This window comes from Grampus griseus (genome assembly GCF_964374135.1).
Source record: "Grampus griseus genome assembly, chromosome: 2".
In the NCBI taxonomy this organism is placed as follows: domain Eukaryota; kingdom Metazoa; phylum Chordata; class Mammalia; order Artiodactyla; family Delphinidae; genus Grampus; species Grampus griseus.
The window spans coordinates 127921736-127940398 of NC_139018.1; the positions used below are offsets into that span (position 1 = coordinate 127921736).

The following is an 18663-nucleotide window of genomic DNA, read 5'->3' on the forward strand; positions in this document are numbered from 1 at the left end:
TATTTATGGCTTTTGGTGATTGCGTGTCATGTGCACCCTGAGAAAAACAAGCAGGGAATCAAAAAATGATGATTTTTTCCTGGAAAAGCATGCCCATTCTAGGCCTGCAGTGACAGCGAGAGCCAAGGCAAACACTCAGTTGAAACCAGAGCCGCTGTGTAGCCGCCTTCCTGGTGGCTGTCGTGGGCTGAGAGGTGATTGTGACACAGCGGGCCTGGGGCCAGGCCTTCTCTGGGCTGCGTTTGGGGCAGGTGGGTGGTGGTTCAGGAGGGGTGGGTGGGTGGAAACTGAGATGCCCTGAGATGCCCAGAGAACTTCTGCAGAACTGGAAGGCCCTTTCTGGGACGTTCCTCACCCCTGAGAAGGCTGCCCAGATTTGGGGGAGGGGTTGGGGGAAAGGCCAGAAGATGGGGTAGGGGGAGGCGCTGTGAATTTCTGACCTTCAGGAAGGGGGCACCCAGCTAGAGCAGCTCCTGGTCCCCTGTTGGCCTTGAAGGGAGAGGTCAGGCCTCCCGGTGAGTGGGATGGATGGGGCTAAACCCAGCTCTGTTAGCAGGATGAACCTGTGGACCTGAGTCAGTGAAGTGGTTTTTAATATCTCTGGTAAAAACCAAGCTAATATGGCAGGAGTGGAGGAGAGGCTCGTTGCCCTGGTGAAGTCTGAGTTTCAGCATGTGGAGAACTAATTACAGTTTTCCTGGCTTTGAAGTGTGATGACCCCCGCGGACTCACGAACCCCAAGGGTTCAGGGACCGCCTGATTAGCAGCCTCGTTGGTGCAGCCTCCCGTGATCCCATGGACGTTGAATCTTTACGTTTAAGTCTGTGCTTGCATTTTGAATAAAGGAGAGGTAGACATTAGCCTGAAATGGATCCCATCCTCCCAACCTTCTACATGGGGGAGTCCCGCTTAAGTGGGTTTGACAGTTTGGGGGAAAAGAGTTCTGGCCAGAAATTCAGGCTCGATTTAAATACCTGCTTCTCGTGGTGGCTAAGGCGCCCGTGTGGCTGTGCAAGCTCAGCCGGTGTCAGGTGGCCCCCAGGTTGAGTGGGACCTGACTTCACATAAGCTAAGAGAGCTCCGTGCTAGAAACCAGGAGAGTTCTGTTTTCCGTGGGCCGTGACGGATGCGGATGGAAGAGCTATTTGCAGTGACAGCGCTGTGTGTTTGGGAGCACATGTTGGCTATTGTTGGGGATTTCCTTCTTTATTCCCTATTAATTTATGACACTTACTGTGAGTTGGATGTCAATGTAGGGGAAAACAGCATCCCACAAACAAAAAACATGTCATTCTTACCAAGGGACTAATGGTATTTGGAAAACAGAGAAGCTCCAAGGAAAATATTCCGAGAGTCACGGATGTGCGGGGTTGGGGGCGCTTCTCTGAGGCATCCTAGGGCTTTACCACTGCAGCTTGGGCTGTCTGCACCTCTCTGTGCTTCCCCCAACCCTGAGAAACTTGCTGTACTTGCCTTGGTACGGCCTGTGATTTTAAGATGCCTTTCCTAGATAGACTAGCTCTGGTGTGGGCTTCTTTCGGCCTCCAACACCTTGCTGTCCAGCTGTGCCTCAGGATCCAGGCACCTCATCTTACCTGGTCTTCCTGGAGTTAAAATCTCCACTCATGGAAACAAAGTCGCCGAAGGCAAGAAGGGCCTAAGAACCACAGGGAAGCTGATGCAGATATACTACAAACCAGATGTTTCGTTCTCCCTGGCAAAGAGGTGCCCAAGTTCACAGGGCATCTGGGGAAGCGTTTTCCTCTAAGGAAGACATCTGTATGGAAATGGTAGCCCGAGTAATGCGATATGACAGTTGCTATGTCAACTTGCGTATTTTTCCCCTCCCCTTAAATTATTGACCGGCTCAGTCAATGTTGCATAAAAGTCATGCAATGCCTTGGAATGTGTTTATGTGCTGTCCTCTGCCAGAACTTTTCAGCATTTTTTTCCTACGTGTATTTTGCTTTTGGGAAGATGGCCTGTCACTTTGGTTTAACTGTGCTCTTTTTTGGGGGAAGTACATATTTCTTAGATTTGTAACAGGGCAGTGGCAGCTTAGACTCCAGGGGAGCCATTGGGGGAGGCTGGTGGGGGGTAACAGGCAGACCTGAAGCTCCTTTGGTTGTGACTGAAGAAGTGTAAACCATGGGCCAGTATGTAAACAGCTTGCAGTTATTGTGGGGAGGTAGGGTGTGTGTGTGTGTGGGAGGGGTGTGTGCGCGTGTGCAAGCGTGCGCATGAGAGCTCCTCCCTCCTTGGTTGCTATGATGGTGTGGGGAATGGGCCTTCTCTGTCTCTGCTCACCTCTGGCTGTGTATCCAGCCACCTGCTGGCCACCCTGACGTTGCTATCTCTAACAGGCATTTCAAAACTGAAACCCTCACACCTCTTCCTCGTCCTCACTTCCTTCTGGTGAAGACACCTGCGTGCTTCTTCTCAAGCTTGGGAGCTGGCTGCTGTCCTGCCTTCCCTCTCTCTTCTGCCTTAGGACCAGTTTGATTCCCAGGTGGTCTTTTCTGCCACCCGAGCATCTCCCTCCCTGCCAGCATGACTGCTGCACTCATCCCCTCCTTACTTCTTGGCTGGATGACCACAGGCTCCCATTGCCCTCCTTGTCTCCAGCCTTACCTACACCCGAATCCAGTGTGATCCTTCTCAAATAACCTTTTTCTTTTTTTCTTCTTAATTTCTAAAGGACTAATTCTTCCCACCTGGGCATAACCCAACTGTTCTCTCTCTAAACCACCACTCTGATCATGTCTCGCATCGATTGGACTCCTCCAGAGACTGACAAAGCCAGTACCTCAACCTGGTCCCCAGAGACCCCAGCACCGGAGCCCCGTCTGGCTCAGGCCTATTCTTGGAACTCTGCCTAGCCCTTCCAGACAGCTTGCTATGGTCTGAATATTTGTGTCACCCAGCAAATTTATATGTTGAAATCCTAAGCCCATGTAATGGGGTTGGGATGTGGGGCCTTTGGGAGGTGCTTAGGTCATGAGGGTGGAGTCCCCTCGAATAAGGACACCGTGGGAAGTCAGCTGTCTGCAACCCAGAAGGGCTCTCATCAGAACCTGGCCATGCTGGCACCCTGATCTCAGACTTCCAGTCCAGAAATGTGAGAGGTAAATTTATGTTGTTATAAGCCACCCAGACTGTGGTATTTTGTCACAGCAGCATGAATGGATGAAGACGTAGCCCTTGAGCAGGTGCCTGATGCTGCTTCCATCTTGGGCGCTGGTCATGGTCTGTGTGGTCCTGGCCTGGTGGCCTGTCTCACTCCTGCTGGGCAGTGTCTTCTGCCCTAGATCCCTGGTGCCAAGTACAGTGCCTGAACTTGTCAGTGTTTGCTGTGTAAATGGCAGCCCTCCTCCCCGTCTTGACGTGCAAAACGAGGTCCACTCTGTTCAGGTCTTTCTGTGCCGGCCTCTCCTTTCTCATCGCTGTCTTGGCTTGTCGCCTCCTTGTCTCTCCTCTCATCTTTGTCTTCCCTACTCTGTCGGCCTTCATGGAGTCTGGACTCAGCTCTGTCCCCTTGTCTCTTTGTCCATTCTTCACCTGGAGTATAGAGGTTAGAGCGGGGGCTCTGGAGTCAGTGAGAGCCAGTTCTCATCCAGTCCCAGCACTGCTGTTTACAGGCACTTGATCTTGAGTTCTTAACCCTTCTGAGCCTCACCTGAAAAAAAGTCAGCCAGACGCTTGGTGGATGCTTGGACATGTGGTTCTGGTGAATATTATTACTTTAAAACAGTAATCAGGTCATGTCCCTCTCCTCTGAAGCATGGCGGCCACTGGTGGTCTGCAGGATACGGCCCCCAACCCCTCCCTGGCCAGAGGTGCTTTGCGTCCCAGGCACTGTCTCCTCCTCCAAGCTGTAAGTGTCTTAAGCCAGAGTCTAAATTTAATTCCTCCAGTGGATTTATTATGTGCTCTGTACATAATAGCTGCTCAACATGTGGGTTGGATGAGCACCATGTGCTTCAGAATTGTGACCTCTGCAGGGTCCTGAGCCACTTTGCTGCCTCCTGCATCCTTGGTGCTGGGCAGATGAGGAGGGACAGCAAGCACGGCCACATGAGCCCAGTGCTCCCCGCTGGGTGTTGATCTCTACAGTGCTCCTCCTTGCTGAGCTGGACGGTGGCCTCAAAGTCCTTGTCAGGACAGCTCCCCACTGCCACAGCCCACCCATCCAAGGTGACAGGTGACAATCAGTTCTCCCTGACCTGTACTGTGGAAAAATCACACTAACTTTTAAAAAATGTTTGTTGTATTGATTGATTTAAAAATATTTAAATAAAAAAGGAATTAGCTCCATTAAGAAATCTTAGGCAAGATGAAAGGTTTAAAAATCTTGTTGGGGGCTTCCCTGGTGGCGCAGTCGTTGAGAATCTGCCTGCTAATGCAGGGGACTCGGATTCGAGCCCTGGTCTGGGAAGATCCCACATGCCGCGGAGCAACTGGGCCCGTGAGCCACAACTACTGAGCCTGCGCGTCTGGAGCCTGTGCTCTGCAACGAGAGGCCGCGATAGTGAGAGACCCGCGCACCACGATGAAGAGTGGCCCCCGCTTGCCACAACTAGAGAAAGCCCTCGCACAGAAACGAAGACCCAACACAGCCAAAAATAAATAAATAAATAAATAAATAAATAAATAAATAAATAAATAAATAAATAAATAAATAAATAAAAAAAAAGCCAAGCATTTGAAGCCCTTTAAAAAAAAATATATCTTGTTGGGAGGTTCTGGGCAGGTGAAAGTGTGTGCCTTGATCAGGCATGATGTGTCCCCACAGCCCTGGAAGGAGGAAGTGAGGGACATGATGGTTGGCTTAATGCACCCTGATGGAAAAGGACCAGTCGTGAGCAAACGTAGTGAGTAGGAATGTGTCCCCACTCACGTTGGGAGGCAGCGGATAGGATGGCAGCAATCAAGCTGGGGAAGAAAGACAGACATTTCCCTGCAAACCAGAGCAGAAAGTTTGGAGAGGGAGCTCCCAGGAAGAAACCCAGTGTTAGCAAGCAGCTTCCATCGTGTCGCTGACAAAAGCCAGCAAATAACAAAGGGCTTTTCATACTTCTTTGGAATCCCAGAGCAACACTTGAAGCAGGTGGAGGAAGCTTTTGGACACCACTGAAAAGCTTCCCTTTGGACAAAGCAGTTTGGTGAAGTGAGCTCTTTCACCAAATCTGCATAACGGCCAGGTGAGAGGATGTTGTGGGCTCCATGTGACAGGTGGGGGACTCGAGGTGGGGGAAGGGTGAAGGTCACACCTTGAAGAAGCTGGAATCTGAACCCCACCTGGCTCTGAAGTCTGTGTTCTCCCTACACCAGGTCCATAGGGATGTATCCAAAATGTCTTATGTTGTCTTGCTCTCCGTCAGCACTGGTTTACGTTTGTTGAGATGGCTGTGAAGAGTAGAGTGAAAGGTCTGTGTTGCGATTTATTTTTATGTGTGTGGATGTCCGGTTGTTCTAGCACCATTTGTTGGAAGGACTATCTTTGTTCCATTGTGTTGCCTTTGCTTCTCTGTCAAAGTTGACCAAATAGAAGTTGACTACATTTACGTGGGTCTATTTCTGGGCTCTACATTCTGTTCCATTGATCTGTCTTCCACTGATACCACACTGCCTGGGTTACTGTAGCTTTATAGTAAGTCTTGAAGTTGAGTAGTGTCAGTCCTTCAAGTTTGTTCTCCTTCAGTGTTGTCTTTGGCCTCTCTATGTAAATTTTAGAATCATTTTGGTGAAATCCACAAAATAACTTCTTGGGATTTTGATTGGAATTGCATTGAACCTATAGGTCAAGTTGGGAAGAACTGACATCTTGATAATATCGAGGTTTCCTATTCGAGAACATAGAATATCTCTTTAATTTTTATTTGATTTTGTTAATCAGAGTTTTGTAATTTTCCTTGTATAGCTCTTACACATATTTTTGTTAGATTGCATAAATCTAAGTATTTCATTTTGTATAAGCCTAAGTATCTCATTTTTGAGGGGTGCTAATGTAAATGGTATTGTTTTTAATTTCAAATTCTACTTGTTCATTGCTGGCATACAGGGAAGTGGTGGGCTTTTGCATATTAGCTGTGTATCCTGCAACCTTGCTATAATCGATGTTTGCAGCTCTGCCTCTCCCTTGTTTAAGCCTTGCCCAGCTACCCCCAATGTTTAGGCTGCCCTGAGTGTGGCCTTGGACTTTTAGGGCTCTGTGCCTCTGCTCATGGGTTACTCTGCCCTCTCATGTCATCTCTGCCTGTTTTGAAGCCTTACACAGTGATCCAGAGCCTGAGCTGGCAAATTCCCCAGGGATGCTTTCCCAAACCCCTCAGCAGAACTGACCCCCTCCTCTGGGTCCTCTGGACTCCGTGGCTCCCAGCTCGATTCTAGCACCTATCATGTCCTGCCCTATATCACATCAGCTTGTCTAGCTCTCTCTTCTCTGCAGGCTACCAACTCCCAGGGGCAAGGATGGAGACTTACTCATCAGCCTCTGGAGACCTGGGACAGGGCCCTTTGTGCATTCGGGAACTCAGCCCCAGGTAGTTGAATTCAGTTCATCCTGCTGAGCCTTGATGAAACCAGGCCACTGGGAGTCAGCCTTAGGGACCTCACTGTCTTAACATGTTTGGAAGACCTTGGGGTGTTATAGAATGAAATCCATTACTGGCATCTTCTTTGTGGTTACATGTCACTCAAGGGGAGAGGGGAATTAAATCAGTGAAGCAAGGCTGGCCTGTGACCCACAATGCCCCATCGACTGCTGTCACAACTGCTCAGCCTTTTGCAGGGGTCCAGTCTCCCAGGTCCTAGATGGTGGAGAGCCAGAGGGTACTGATCAGGATTGTATTTTTCTTTTAAAAGTATGGATGTGTGGTTTCCAGTTTCATTTTATTTTATTTTATTTTTTTATTTATTTAGGCTGTCTTAGTTTCAGCACATGGGATCTTCATTGCGGCATGTGGGATCTTTCATTGTGGAGCACGCGCTTCTCTCTAGTTGTGGTGTGTGGGATTTTCTTTCTCTCGTTGTGGCACGTGGGCTCCAAGGTGCATGGGCTCTGTAGTTTGCGGCACGCAGGCTCTCTAGTTGAGGCATGCGAGCACCGTAGTTGTGGTGCGTGGGCTTAGTTGCCTTGCTGCATGTGGGAATCTTAGTTCCCCGACCATGGATCGAACCTGCGTCCCCTGCATTGGAAGGCGGATTCTTTACCACTGGACCACCGGGGAAGGCCCCAGTTTCCACTTTCTAACTCTTGGAACCTGCTGGCTCCACGGTCTCAAAAGCGATGCCCCAAGGCTGGGTCTGCAATGCCTGCCAGTCCCCCAGGTCCATCTTTTGTCCTTGCTGAGCTGGAAACAGCCTCTCTCCGAGGACTCTGGCCCCTTTCCTCTTGACTAGGTAGCAGTCTTTTCTGATCAAAAGCTGGTATTCTTTGGAAGGCTGACTCTTTTTCAAGAGTTGTTTGAGGACAATTCATTTTAAATCTATTACATTTGATCAGACTTCACCTTCATTGTTATGTACACTTAACAGCTTACTATTAGTTTTGAAAAAAATTCAGTCTATTTTGTGACAACTTGTGTGGCTAATTAATGCTCTGCAGTGCACTGTGTAACTTGCAAGGCACCACACAAACACCAAATCATAACACATTTCCTGTTTGAAACTATCTTAGTAAATTGAACATCTGTATTACAGTAATACACTGTATTAGTCAATTGAACATCTTTTATTGATTCACCTTGTTAAGCAGGGAAATAATCCTTATGGTTTTATAAGCCTCTTGCAAGTTCTAGTAGATGCCATTTGGAACATGAATTTAGTTGAATAAGTGAAGGCAGATGTCAGGCATTTAATTGGCACTTCTCTCTCAGTCAGCTGTATCAATTTTGGAACTATTGTTGGAGAAGATAAAATTCGCCAATGGTATGAAACTGACAGTGGATTAGATGCTGTTGGTCTTCGGAGAGGAGGGAGGGACTGTGCAGAGTTAGTGCTTGACAATAGCTAATGTCATCACCTGGTCTTCATAGGGTTTTCTACGAAAGTTCCTCAAAGAGCAGAGAGGAATAGGGAAGAAGGTGGTGGCAGCTTAACTTGATTGCCCCACAAAATTTGTTTTAAAGTCTTGAGCCTTATAGTAAATGTTCAAGGGACTTTTGTTTTCTACTCTGTGTTATTTTCCTTCAACTCTTCAGCCAAAAAGATTTGACTGGGAAGATGTATCTTTTTATCTGTGGCTTTTGGACCCCTTGGGCTCAGATACCTGGCTTGAGAAACAGGCATAAAAATGGCAATTAAAGGGGTATAAAAAGATAGTGGAGGAGAACTAAACTATGGTACCTTCAGACAATGGAATGTTTTAGCACCAGATACGGTGCTGAGAAGAATTTTGAGCTATCAAGCCATGAAAAGACATAGAGTAACCTTCAATGCATTTCACTAGGGGAAAGAAACTAATGTGATGACTCCAATTATATGACATTCTGGAAAAGGCAAAACTATGGAGACAGAAAAAAGATCAGTGGTTGCCAGGGGTAAGGGGTGGTGAGGAGGGATGAACAGGCAGAGCACAGAGAGTTTTTAGGGCAATGAAAATACTCTGTATGATATCATAGTGATGGATACATGTGAAGATACATTTGTTCAAACCCATAGAGTGAACCCTAATGTAAACTAGAACTTTGGGCGATATGATGTATCAGTGTAGGTCCATCAGTTGTAACAAATGTACCACTCTGGTGGGGGGTGATGATAGTGGGGGATGTGTGTGTGGGGGAGGGGGACTATGGGAAATCTCTGTACCTTCCTTTCAATTTTGCCATGAACCTAAAACTTCTCTTGAAAACAATCTTAAAAAAAAAAAAAGATACCAGAAAATAACCAAAGTGACTTTAGTGTTTTAAAATGTGATTTTTAAGCAAGGAAAGGAGAGACAAGAGGCAGAGGCCATGATTGCATTTGCATTTGGAGTGGCCCCTCAGGAGGGATAGATTGGCAGGGCAGACTGGGGGGACAGGGGACCAGGTGGAGTGCTCTCAGTTACCTAGAGAGATGGACCAGTAGCATTCAGGGTTGGGGAGGGAGTGGATCCTGTCCTGGGGCAGCAGGTGGAATGATGGGACCTGGCAACTGCAGCATGAGCAGGGGAGAACTGACGCATTCATCAGCAGGTGCTGAGGGCATCCTACCTGCCTGGCCCTGCGTTGGGTGTTTCACACCTGATCCTCATTGGAATTTGTTAGCCACCTTGGGTGATCAGTTTGGGCAGCTCTGATGAGGAATCTGGGGCTTAGTGAGGTTGAGAGTGTTCCAGGATCACCTCTACTAAGCAGCAGGACCCATGTCTAAACTCAAGGTGGGTGGAATCAACAGGCCTCAGTGACTGTCTAGACAAGGGCGGGGCATGAGTGGGGTAGGAGAGATGTCTCTACCCTTCCTCTCTTGCAGGTCCCAGCCCCAGAGTCTTCTTATCCAAAGCCCCCCCACAACCCCTGCATGATTATTCCTCATCAACAGCTGACCCACCTCTGGCCTCTTGGAAAGAGCACTGAACTTGGAGTCCAGTGGCTGAGGGTTCGACCCGACCTCAGCCCTCCTAGCTGTTTGCCTTCCCCTCTCAGAATGTTAGCGTCCTCAGAAAAAGGCAGATGACAATTTCATCATGAGAATGAAAGAAAAGCACGTGAAAGAAGCCAGCGTCAAACCCAGCACCGAGGGTGATAAGAAGATGGTGTGTTCCATGCCCTTAGATAATGTTGGGTTTGACTAAATTTGCGGAGCTCCAAGTTGTGTCACATAGTTGGACTTTGAAAAAAAATATAATTCTCACCCATTGAATTTGTCAATATTGGTGTGTAGCCTCTTGCGCCCAGTAGCATTGGGGTCCATCCTGTGTTGGGGTCAACAACAGGCCATCTCTGCAGACACCTGTGAAGTCCTTTGAGGTGACAGTGGTCACTCTGTCCTGGTCAGTGCTCTCAGACAACTCAGCTCTAGAAACATCGCCTGCTTTTGCCGCACATAACTTTCCTTTGCACCTTCACAGTGGCTGCATGTTGCTAAAACTGCCCCTTTGGTGGCCAGTTGGCCATGTGTATATCATTGTTTTCTCTTGGCTTCCTCTTTAGTTGTGGCTGTTTACATGAAGGAGTCCTGGTGGACCACTGAAGATGTACTAAGAACCTCTGATCCTGCAAGAGAAGGTCTGATGAAGGTGAGGTATTGCAAATTTAAGTGGACGTTGCAAAACAGGTTTTAAAGGTCAGTGTACTTATTATCATGTTAATAATTTAAGCAGTCTACCCCTGTGGATTCATTTTCTAGGACTGCTGTAACAAAGTGCCAACAAACTGGGTGGTTTAAACAACAGAAGTGTATCATTTCCCAGTCCCAGAGGCTAGAAGTCCAAAATCAAGGTGTTGGCAGGGTTGGTTTCTTCCGAGAGCTGTGAGGGAGAATCTGTTCCAGGCCTCTCTCATAACTTATGGTGGCCTCAGCTTTCCTTGGCTTATCAATGGCATTCTCCCTGTGTCTTCCCATCCTTTTCCCTCTTTGTCTGTCTATCTTTGTCCAAATTCCCCTTTTCCATGTGGACAGCAGTCATGTTGGATTAGGGCCCACCCGAATGACCTCATCTTGACGTGATCATCTGCAAAGATTCTATTTCCAAATAAATCACATTCATAGGTACTGGGGGTTAGGACTTTAACATCTTTTTGGGGGACACAGTTCAATCTGTAACACCCTGCCAGCAAGGAAAATAGTAGTAAATGGCTATATGCAACAGATACCTGGCTATTGGTAAATCTCTCTTACCTTCCTGAGTGGCCTCTCACATCTTAATTTTGAAACTTTAATCCACATCATCTCTCTAGAGTGTAGGGAGGTTCTCTTTATTGCATTCCAGTAGTGTTTATTGGTACTTACTATGAGGTAGATATTACGTTAGATGCTAGCCTGTGGATTACCCAGACTTTTCACAGGGATTATCTGACTTCAGAATCTTTAAGGTATTTGTTTTGCAGACAAAGAAATTGAAGCTGAGCCACACAGCTTGTAAGTGATTTAACTGGACACAAATGCTAGTCTCTCTGACAACAGGCCTGGTGGTCTTTGAAGCACTGTGGCTTTATAGAGACCTAGGATGGCAAGGGTGAGGGTTCCTTGTGGCTAAGGATGTTCAATATCTTTTCATGTCCTTATTGGCCATTCGTGTGTCCTTTTGGGGAAAATACCTATTAAAATCCTTGGCCCACTTTTTAAAAAATTTATTTATTTTATTTATTTTTGGCTGTGTTGGATCTTTGTTGCTGCACGCGGGCTTTCTCTAGTTGCAGCGAGTTTACTCTTTGTTGCAGTGTGCGGGCTTCTCATTGCAGGGCACGGGCTCTAGGCACGTGGGCTTCAGTAGTTGTGGCATATGGGCTCTAGAGCTCAGGCTCAGTGGTTGTGGCACACAGGCTTAGTTGCTCCATGGCATGTGGGATCTTCCCGGACCGGGGCTTGAACCCGTGTCCCCTGCATTGGCAGGTGGATTCTTAACCACTGTGCCACCAGGGAAGCCCCCTTGGCCCACTTTGTAATTGGATTGACTTTTTCCTGTTGAGTTGTAAGAGTTTTTCTATATTCTAGATGCAAGTTCTTATTGCATATATGATTAACAAATATTTCTCCCCAGTCTATGGGTTGTCTTTTTCAAGTCTGTTTTTCCCCCAGCTTTGTTGAGATATAATTGACATATAACACTGTGTAAGTTTAAGGTGCACAATGCGTTGATTTGATACACTGCAAAATGATTACCACCAGTGTTAGTTAACACCTGCATCACATCACATAATTGCCATTTCTTTTTTGTGGTGAGAACATTTAAGACCTCCTCTCTTAGCAACTTTCAAGTATGTAATATAGTATCATTAGCTACAATCACTATGCTGTATATTAGATCCCCAGAACTTGTTCATCTTATAACTGGAAGTTTGAACCTTCTGACCATCTTTCCCTCTCCCCCACCGCCAGCTCCTGACAACAACCACTCTAGTCTCTGTTGCTATGAGTTTGGCTCTTTCATGTTACATGTATGAGATCATGCAGTGTTTGTCTTTCCCCTTATTTCACTCAGTATAATACCCTCAACTTCCATCCATGTTGTCACAAATTGCAGGATGTTTTCAGATCTGGTTTTAATTGACTTGATAGACATTATTATTATTATTTATTTTATTTTATTTTACGCTGCGTTGGGTCTTCGTTGCTGCGTGTGGGCTTTCTCTAGCTGCGGCAAGCAGGGGCTACTTTTCATTGCGGTGCGAGGGCTTCTCATTGTGGTGGCTTCTCCTGTTGCGGAGCATGGGCTCTAGGCACGCAGGCTGCAGTAGTTGTAGCACGTGGTCTCAGTAGTTGTGGCTCGCAGGCTCTAGAGCACAGCCTCAGTAGTTGTGGCGCATAGGCTTAGTTGCTCCATGGCATGTGGGAGCTTCCCAGACCAGGGCTCGAACCTGTGTCCCCTGCATTGGCAGGCGGATTCTTAACCACTGCACCACCAGGGAAGCCCAATAGATATTATTTTGAAAAGGGTTTTCTTCCAGTAAGTTAACGATGGCTGGAGATTCAGCAAATGGGTGCTGCCTGGCATACACACACACACATCTGCCTGTGTGTGTCATTGTCTGTGCATGAAGCAGGTGGTATGAGCGGTTGGGTGTTCTGAATCCCGGGAAGAGTTTGATTTGCTTTTTAAATATATATATATATTTTTCAGAACAAGAGTGGTCACTTCCCTTGTGTATCAATTCTTCGAAATTTAGATGAGGAAAACCCTCACATTTTCTGAAAATGTGGCTTATGTTGTGAACAGAGAGATTCCACTTAATGAAGCAGGTTGTAAAGATCTGTCTGCCCCAGCTGTATGTAGGGATAGTTTCCCTCTCCATTTACAGAACTTGGTGTCTTGACCTTTTTTTCTTTTAATTACATTCTGTTTCTTAGCCAGCTCTTCTTTACAAATTACCAAACCAAACCAAACAAAACACCAACTTTCTTAGTGTTCTTTCTGTGAACATAATTAGTGGTTCTAATTGAGGGATTAGAACTGGTTCTTAGTTTTGTGTTTTGAGAAACATTTCTAAGTCAGAATCACATGTCACACATTTTTTTCCCCCTGTAATGAAATTGGACAAATTAAGTGCATTTTCTTTTTCTCCTTTTTTCTCCTGCCAGTTTTTGATTGGATATTTCCCTTCTGCCAGATGCAATCTGTTTTTCTCTTCTGGCTTTCCTCTGAACTTTTTGGTTTTATAAGTTGAAAAATATAGCCTCCCACATTACACCCCTTGGGTTTTGTGATGAACTAGTTATTCTTAAAGTCTGAACTTGATTTGGCTGCTACTGTCTGAGATACAAAATTGAGGTGGCTTCTCAGAGTTAAGCTGGTGTGGCTTTTGCAAATCTTTTTCTCATCTAAGATTTGGCTCCAGATGAAGGTGAAACATTTTGCATTCTGGGCCAGTTAATAAGTTTATTGGCACTAAACACTTTGTGCCATTTGCTAGAGGGCTGCAAGCTAACTTATTTTTATTATTGGAGCATTTGAAAAACATACAAATGTCTGAGAGACCACTTAGGCAGTCTTCTCCCTTGATTAGTGGAGGAAACTGAAACTGAAAGGCGTTGTGAGTTGCTGAAGATCTCCCAGCAAATCTAGGCCAAGAAGCCGTGACCACAATGATGATGGTGATGATAATAAACATTTAAGGGTCCAGTATTAAATACAAAACCAAACATTTCATATTTATATCAAACTTCCCTTTCCCAAAGCTCTAATGGATGAAAGTGCAGAAGGGAGCCACTGGCTGGGCTGTAGCAGGTACCCTGGCCTGGGACTCAGAAGTCCTGGTCTGGTGCTGTAAACCTGCCTGCCTTTGACAGAGCCCTTGTCCAGCTGTCTTAAGGCCTCTTCAGAATAAGGCAGGGAAATCAGTACACGTAATTGCTTAGCCTCTTTGAGCTTCAATTTCCTCACCTATAAACTAGGACCTCTCTGGTGGGTGGTGAGAATCGAATGGTAGCAGGTGGGGGGCAATCTCAGCCCAGGTAATACTCTTGCTGATTTCACGGTGCTGCATAGGAAGGGGCGACAAACACCCACACCCTTAGGCTGTCACACAGCAATGTTGTTGAAATAAAAGCTAATAAAACAATACCATCACTTTGTCGCTAGCTGATTGGTTTCATCTCAAGTGCCACATTTTAGCGGTTGCTTGTAGTTGTCCGGGAGACTGCATTTAGGAGGATCCTGAGACCATATCCAGGCTCAGCCACATAGAGTGGGGATTGATTAGTTATGTCTGCTGTGGGTGTAGGAGTGGGAGGCCTTCATTTATGCCACACCTGTGCCATCCGTGGGCTATACAAATGCAGAGAATATGAACAGGCAGGAGCAGGAAATCATTTTGACTTGTTAATGGTCAAGCTCTTTTGTGGGCCTGACCTTGACCACAATACAGTTTCCTCAATTGTCATGACATTGCAATGGGTGAGAGACAGTTCCATTTTGTAGCCTTAGGATGGGCTAGGCCTTGAGTCCCAGTAACTCTCTGGGGTTGGGACTCTAGTATGTGCTCAAAATCAGTCACAAGCCATTGAAAATCAGTTGCTCTTGGTGTAGCAACTGGACACCAATAATTATCCCCAATTATTTACCCTCCTTCTGAGGGTCAGAATTCTGGGGCTGTTGTTAAAAATGGCAGACTGGGTTTATCTCTGGACACATCCAGGGTTTCTGCTGAAATTGCTTGCCTCTATGTAACCTCCTGTTTCACTGGCATGTGACTGATTGTTCTCTGTCTCTTCACATTCCATGTCTGTGGTCCTGGAGACCCAGGAGGCCCCTCTGGCCATGTTCCTCGCTCCTGGAGGCCAGTGCATGTGAAAGGTCAGGGGTGGGAAAACCTCCGTGAGAAACTATGATCCGCATTTTGGATCTTGAGCATGAGAAGAACTGTATGGTGGGGGAGCCCACCTGGCCCCGGGGTGTGGGTTGATTCCAAGCATAGAATTTATTGTGTCTGATTTTCCCCTCTTGTCTCACTTAGATGTTCTTTTTGTTTTTCCTTCAAAGGTTCAGTCATTTGGGGAAAGGATTGTGCTTTTTATTCTAAACGTCGTTATTTTTGGAAGACTGGAGAGGAATTTGGATGATGATGACATGTTTTTTTTACCTCACTCTGTGAAGGAGGAGGCTAAAATTCTGTGGAGAGACGGAGCAGCTGTTGGATTTTACACAACCAAAAGGAAAGGTAAGGGCCACGCGGCCGTGTGGGGTCACTGCCACTTCAGGCTCCGGGGGGGAGGCTTCTGGGTGTCTGCCTGCCTTGGAGGACTCCTTGAGCCCAAGCGTTACTTGGAGAGAATCTTCTGGCACGAGAAGTATCACTAATTCAGCTGTCATGTAAATAAGCCGAAGGTATGGATTTCATTTTCACCACATTTCTCGTTTTACTGGCAGAGTGAATATTCATCATGGTCCTTGGATTCCCAGGCAGTGCCATGGCCCCCGTAAAATACTTGTTGCTGTTAATGGTTGTAAAATGACTTTGCAAGCTCAATGCTTTTCATTTCTTTTCTTTAATGTTACCAATTAGCTGTCAGGAAAAATGCCATTGGTAATAGCTGACATGTGGTGCAAATGCACACTGGATGCCAAGATTTATAGACATTACCTCAGAAGAGAGGGAGGTCGGCGCGATAACGAGGTTAGGGTAAAATCCTGGGGCTTATTTTTAGGGGCTGTGATGAGCAGGGAGTGTGGAACTTGTACTATTTTGTCTAAGAGATCAGTCTCTTCTTTTTTTTTTTTTTTTTTTTTTTTTGCGCTACGCGGGCCTCTCACTGCTGTGGCCTCTCCCGTTGCGGAGCACAGGCTCCGGACGCACAAGCTCAGCGGCCATGGCTCACGGGCCCAGGCGCTCCACGGCATGTGGGATCTTCCCGGACCGGGGCACAAACCCGTGTCCCCTGCATCGGCAGGCGGACTCTCAACCACTGCACCACCAGGGAAGCCCCAGTCTCTTCTTTAATGATGCTTTCTTTAATAGTTTCTTTGATTTTGAAAGGCTGTCAACATCTCTGACCCAGCTGGTCCAAGCCCCATCATTTAATTCTTACAAAGTTCTGAATTTTAGCAAAAATAAAATTTCCAGGTACACCACCATAGATATGCTGTTGTCTGAGTTGAGTGTTTTTCTCTGGGGATAAAAAGGCTATGATTATGGTTTTGAGCTGTGTTCACATTGTGTATGTGTTCCACCTGTCCAGGGTGGAGTAAATCTGCGTTTCAGTTTTTTCCCTCGATGTGGTGTGAGATGACCAGTTTCCCACGCAAGCAAGTCATGTAATTACTTATTTGTCAAGGTCAGTCACAGAGGCTGAAGCACCTGTGTCTTTCAGCTCCTTGGGTCATGAAAGCCCTTTGTCCTTTGTTTTGATGTACTGTTTCACTTTTTGGGGTGGCTGTATTCTTTAGTCATTATTTAGATAGACCAAGGATCTGGAGAATACTTGAAATGGAAGTATTTTTTTAATTCCTCTTTCTTAGGAGACCCATTTGTTGTCATTTTCTACCAAATGGCTTGTCTTAAATCTGTAGCTAAATCATTTGTGCTGTAGATGTCCTACTAATAGAAACAAAAACTGTTAACAGATTCCAACCTGATGTATGAGAACCGCAGCTAAGGGGCAGAAGGAGCTTGACCTTGGTCTTGCCCACTGCTGCTGTTGCTCCTGGTTGCAGTGATACCCTAGACTTTGTTCTGTGAGAATTAAGCAGAGGCTGGATGTGGCTGCCTCATTCTTCCCAAGGCAGACCCAGAACCTTGGAGTGGAAGGAGGATATTATGGTGTTGAATTGAGGCAGATCAGTCTAGGTGCTTGGATTTCTGCCTCCTCTTCATTTCTGACGAATTCCACGAATTTGATGGAAAGTTCTCTGAAGCTGCTTACTAGGTATTGTTGTTTTCATCCATGCACTGATTTTTTTAAGTGGCAATTGACTTAGTTACTCAACAACTGAGTTAGTTTAAAAAGTATCAAATGAGGGACTTCCCTGGTGGTACAATGGTTAAGAATCCGCCTGCCAACGAAGGGACATGGGTTCAATCCCTGGTCTGGGAAGATCCCACATGCCGTGGAGGAACTAAGCCTGTGCGCCACAACTACTGAGCCTGCGTGCCACAACTTCTGAAGCCCTCATGCCTAGAGCCCATGCTCCGCAACAAAGCCACTGCAATGAGGAGCCCTTGTACCACAACGAAGAGTAGCCCCTTGCTCGCGCAACTAGAGAAAGCCTGCACGCAGCAATGAGGATCCAACACAGCCAAAAATACATAAATAAATAAATAAATAAATTTATATATTAAAAAGTATCAAATGAGTAGAAAGTTAAGTAAATAAAATATATTTTTCAGGTATACATTGCCAATTAAAAACATTTTTTACTGCCTATTTCTGGATTAGCTTATTTTTGGAGAGACAGAATAAAAGCATTTCCATGGAATAATTATATAGACCTTGCCACCAGCAATGTTTGAGAGTTCCAATCACTCTACATCCTTGCTGGTACTTGGTGTTGTATTTTTAATTTTAGTCATTCTGCAAGATGGGAAGTGGTATCTAATTTTGGTTTTAATTTGCATTTTACTAATGATATTGATCATGTTTTCATGTGCTTTTGTTATGGTCATATATCTTTTTTGGTAAGTGTCTGCTCAAATATTTTTGCCTACTTTTATTGCGTTATTTGTTTTCTTATTATTGAGCTTTGAGCATTCTTTATGTGTTTTAGATATTGGTTCTTAGATATATTTTGAAAACATTTTCATTTTGGTTTAATAATTTTTTCAAAGAGCAGAAGTGTTAAATTTTAGTGGTCTAATTTATCATTTACCAATTTTCATTATAATTCAGTTCAAAATATTTTCCAATTTACTTTGTGATTTCTGTGGTTCCTTTAAAAGTGAGTTTTAAATTTCCAGATATTTGTGAGCTGTTCCAGATGTTTTATTTTTCATTGATTTCTAATTTAATTCTGTTGTAATAAGATAATATAGTCTCTAACTATATTATCTTATTAAATTTTAATATTTTGAAAACTGTTGAGAGTTGTTTTACGGCCCTGTATATTATTTTGGTAGACACTCCATATGGACTTGAAAGAGTGTGTGTATTCTGTAGGTATTAGGTTTCCTGTTTGGTTAGGAAATGTTGGCTAGGGTAAAGTGACTGATGGTGTCATTCAGATCTTCTATATTCTTAACTAATATTTTTGTCTGAGTCTATGAATTTATGAGGGAAGTATGTTAAAATCTTTATGATTGTGGATTCATCTCTGCTTTTAGTTGTCAGTTTTTACTTTGTGTATTTTGGAGCTTTGTTATTAGTCACATCTAATTTATAATTGCTATATTTGCCTGATGTATTGACCATTTTGTTATTATGAAGTGTCCTTCCACTTGTCCCTAGTAATATCTCTTGTTAAGAAGTCTATTTTGTCTGTTTTTAATACAGCCACTTCATCTTCTTATGCTCACTGTTTGCACAGAATATATTCTTTCTAGCTTTTTACTTTTAGTCTATGTCTTTATATTTAAAGCATGTGTATTGTTG

At 45.2% G+C, this 18663-nt stretch overlaps 1 protein-coding gene across 1 annotated transcript in view; it reads left to right on the forward strand.

Annotated features, from left to right (window-relative positions):
* The window catches only part of LOC309818778 (protein FAM169B-like), a gene marked incomplete at its 5' end in the record, with an annotated part of 85157 nt that overhangs the window by 34146 nt on the left and 32348 nt on the right, over window positions 1-18663 (forward strand). Inside the window, 2 exons of the mRNA XM_082648713.1 lie at window positions 10134-10219; window positions 15122-15299. Coding sequence (XP_082504839.1) covers window positions 10134-10219; window positions 15122-15299 — 264 coding nt within the window. The remainder of the gene's footprint in view (window positions 1-10133; window positions 10220-15121; window positions 15300-18663) is intronic.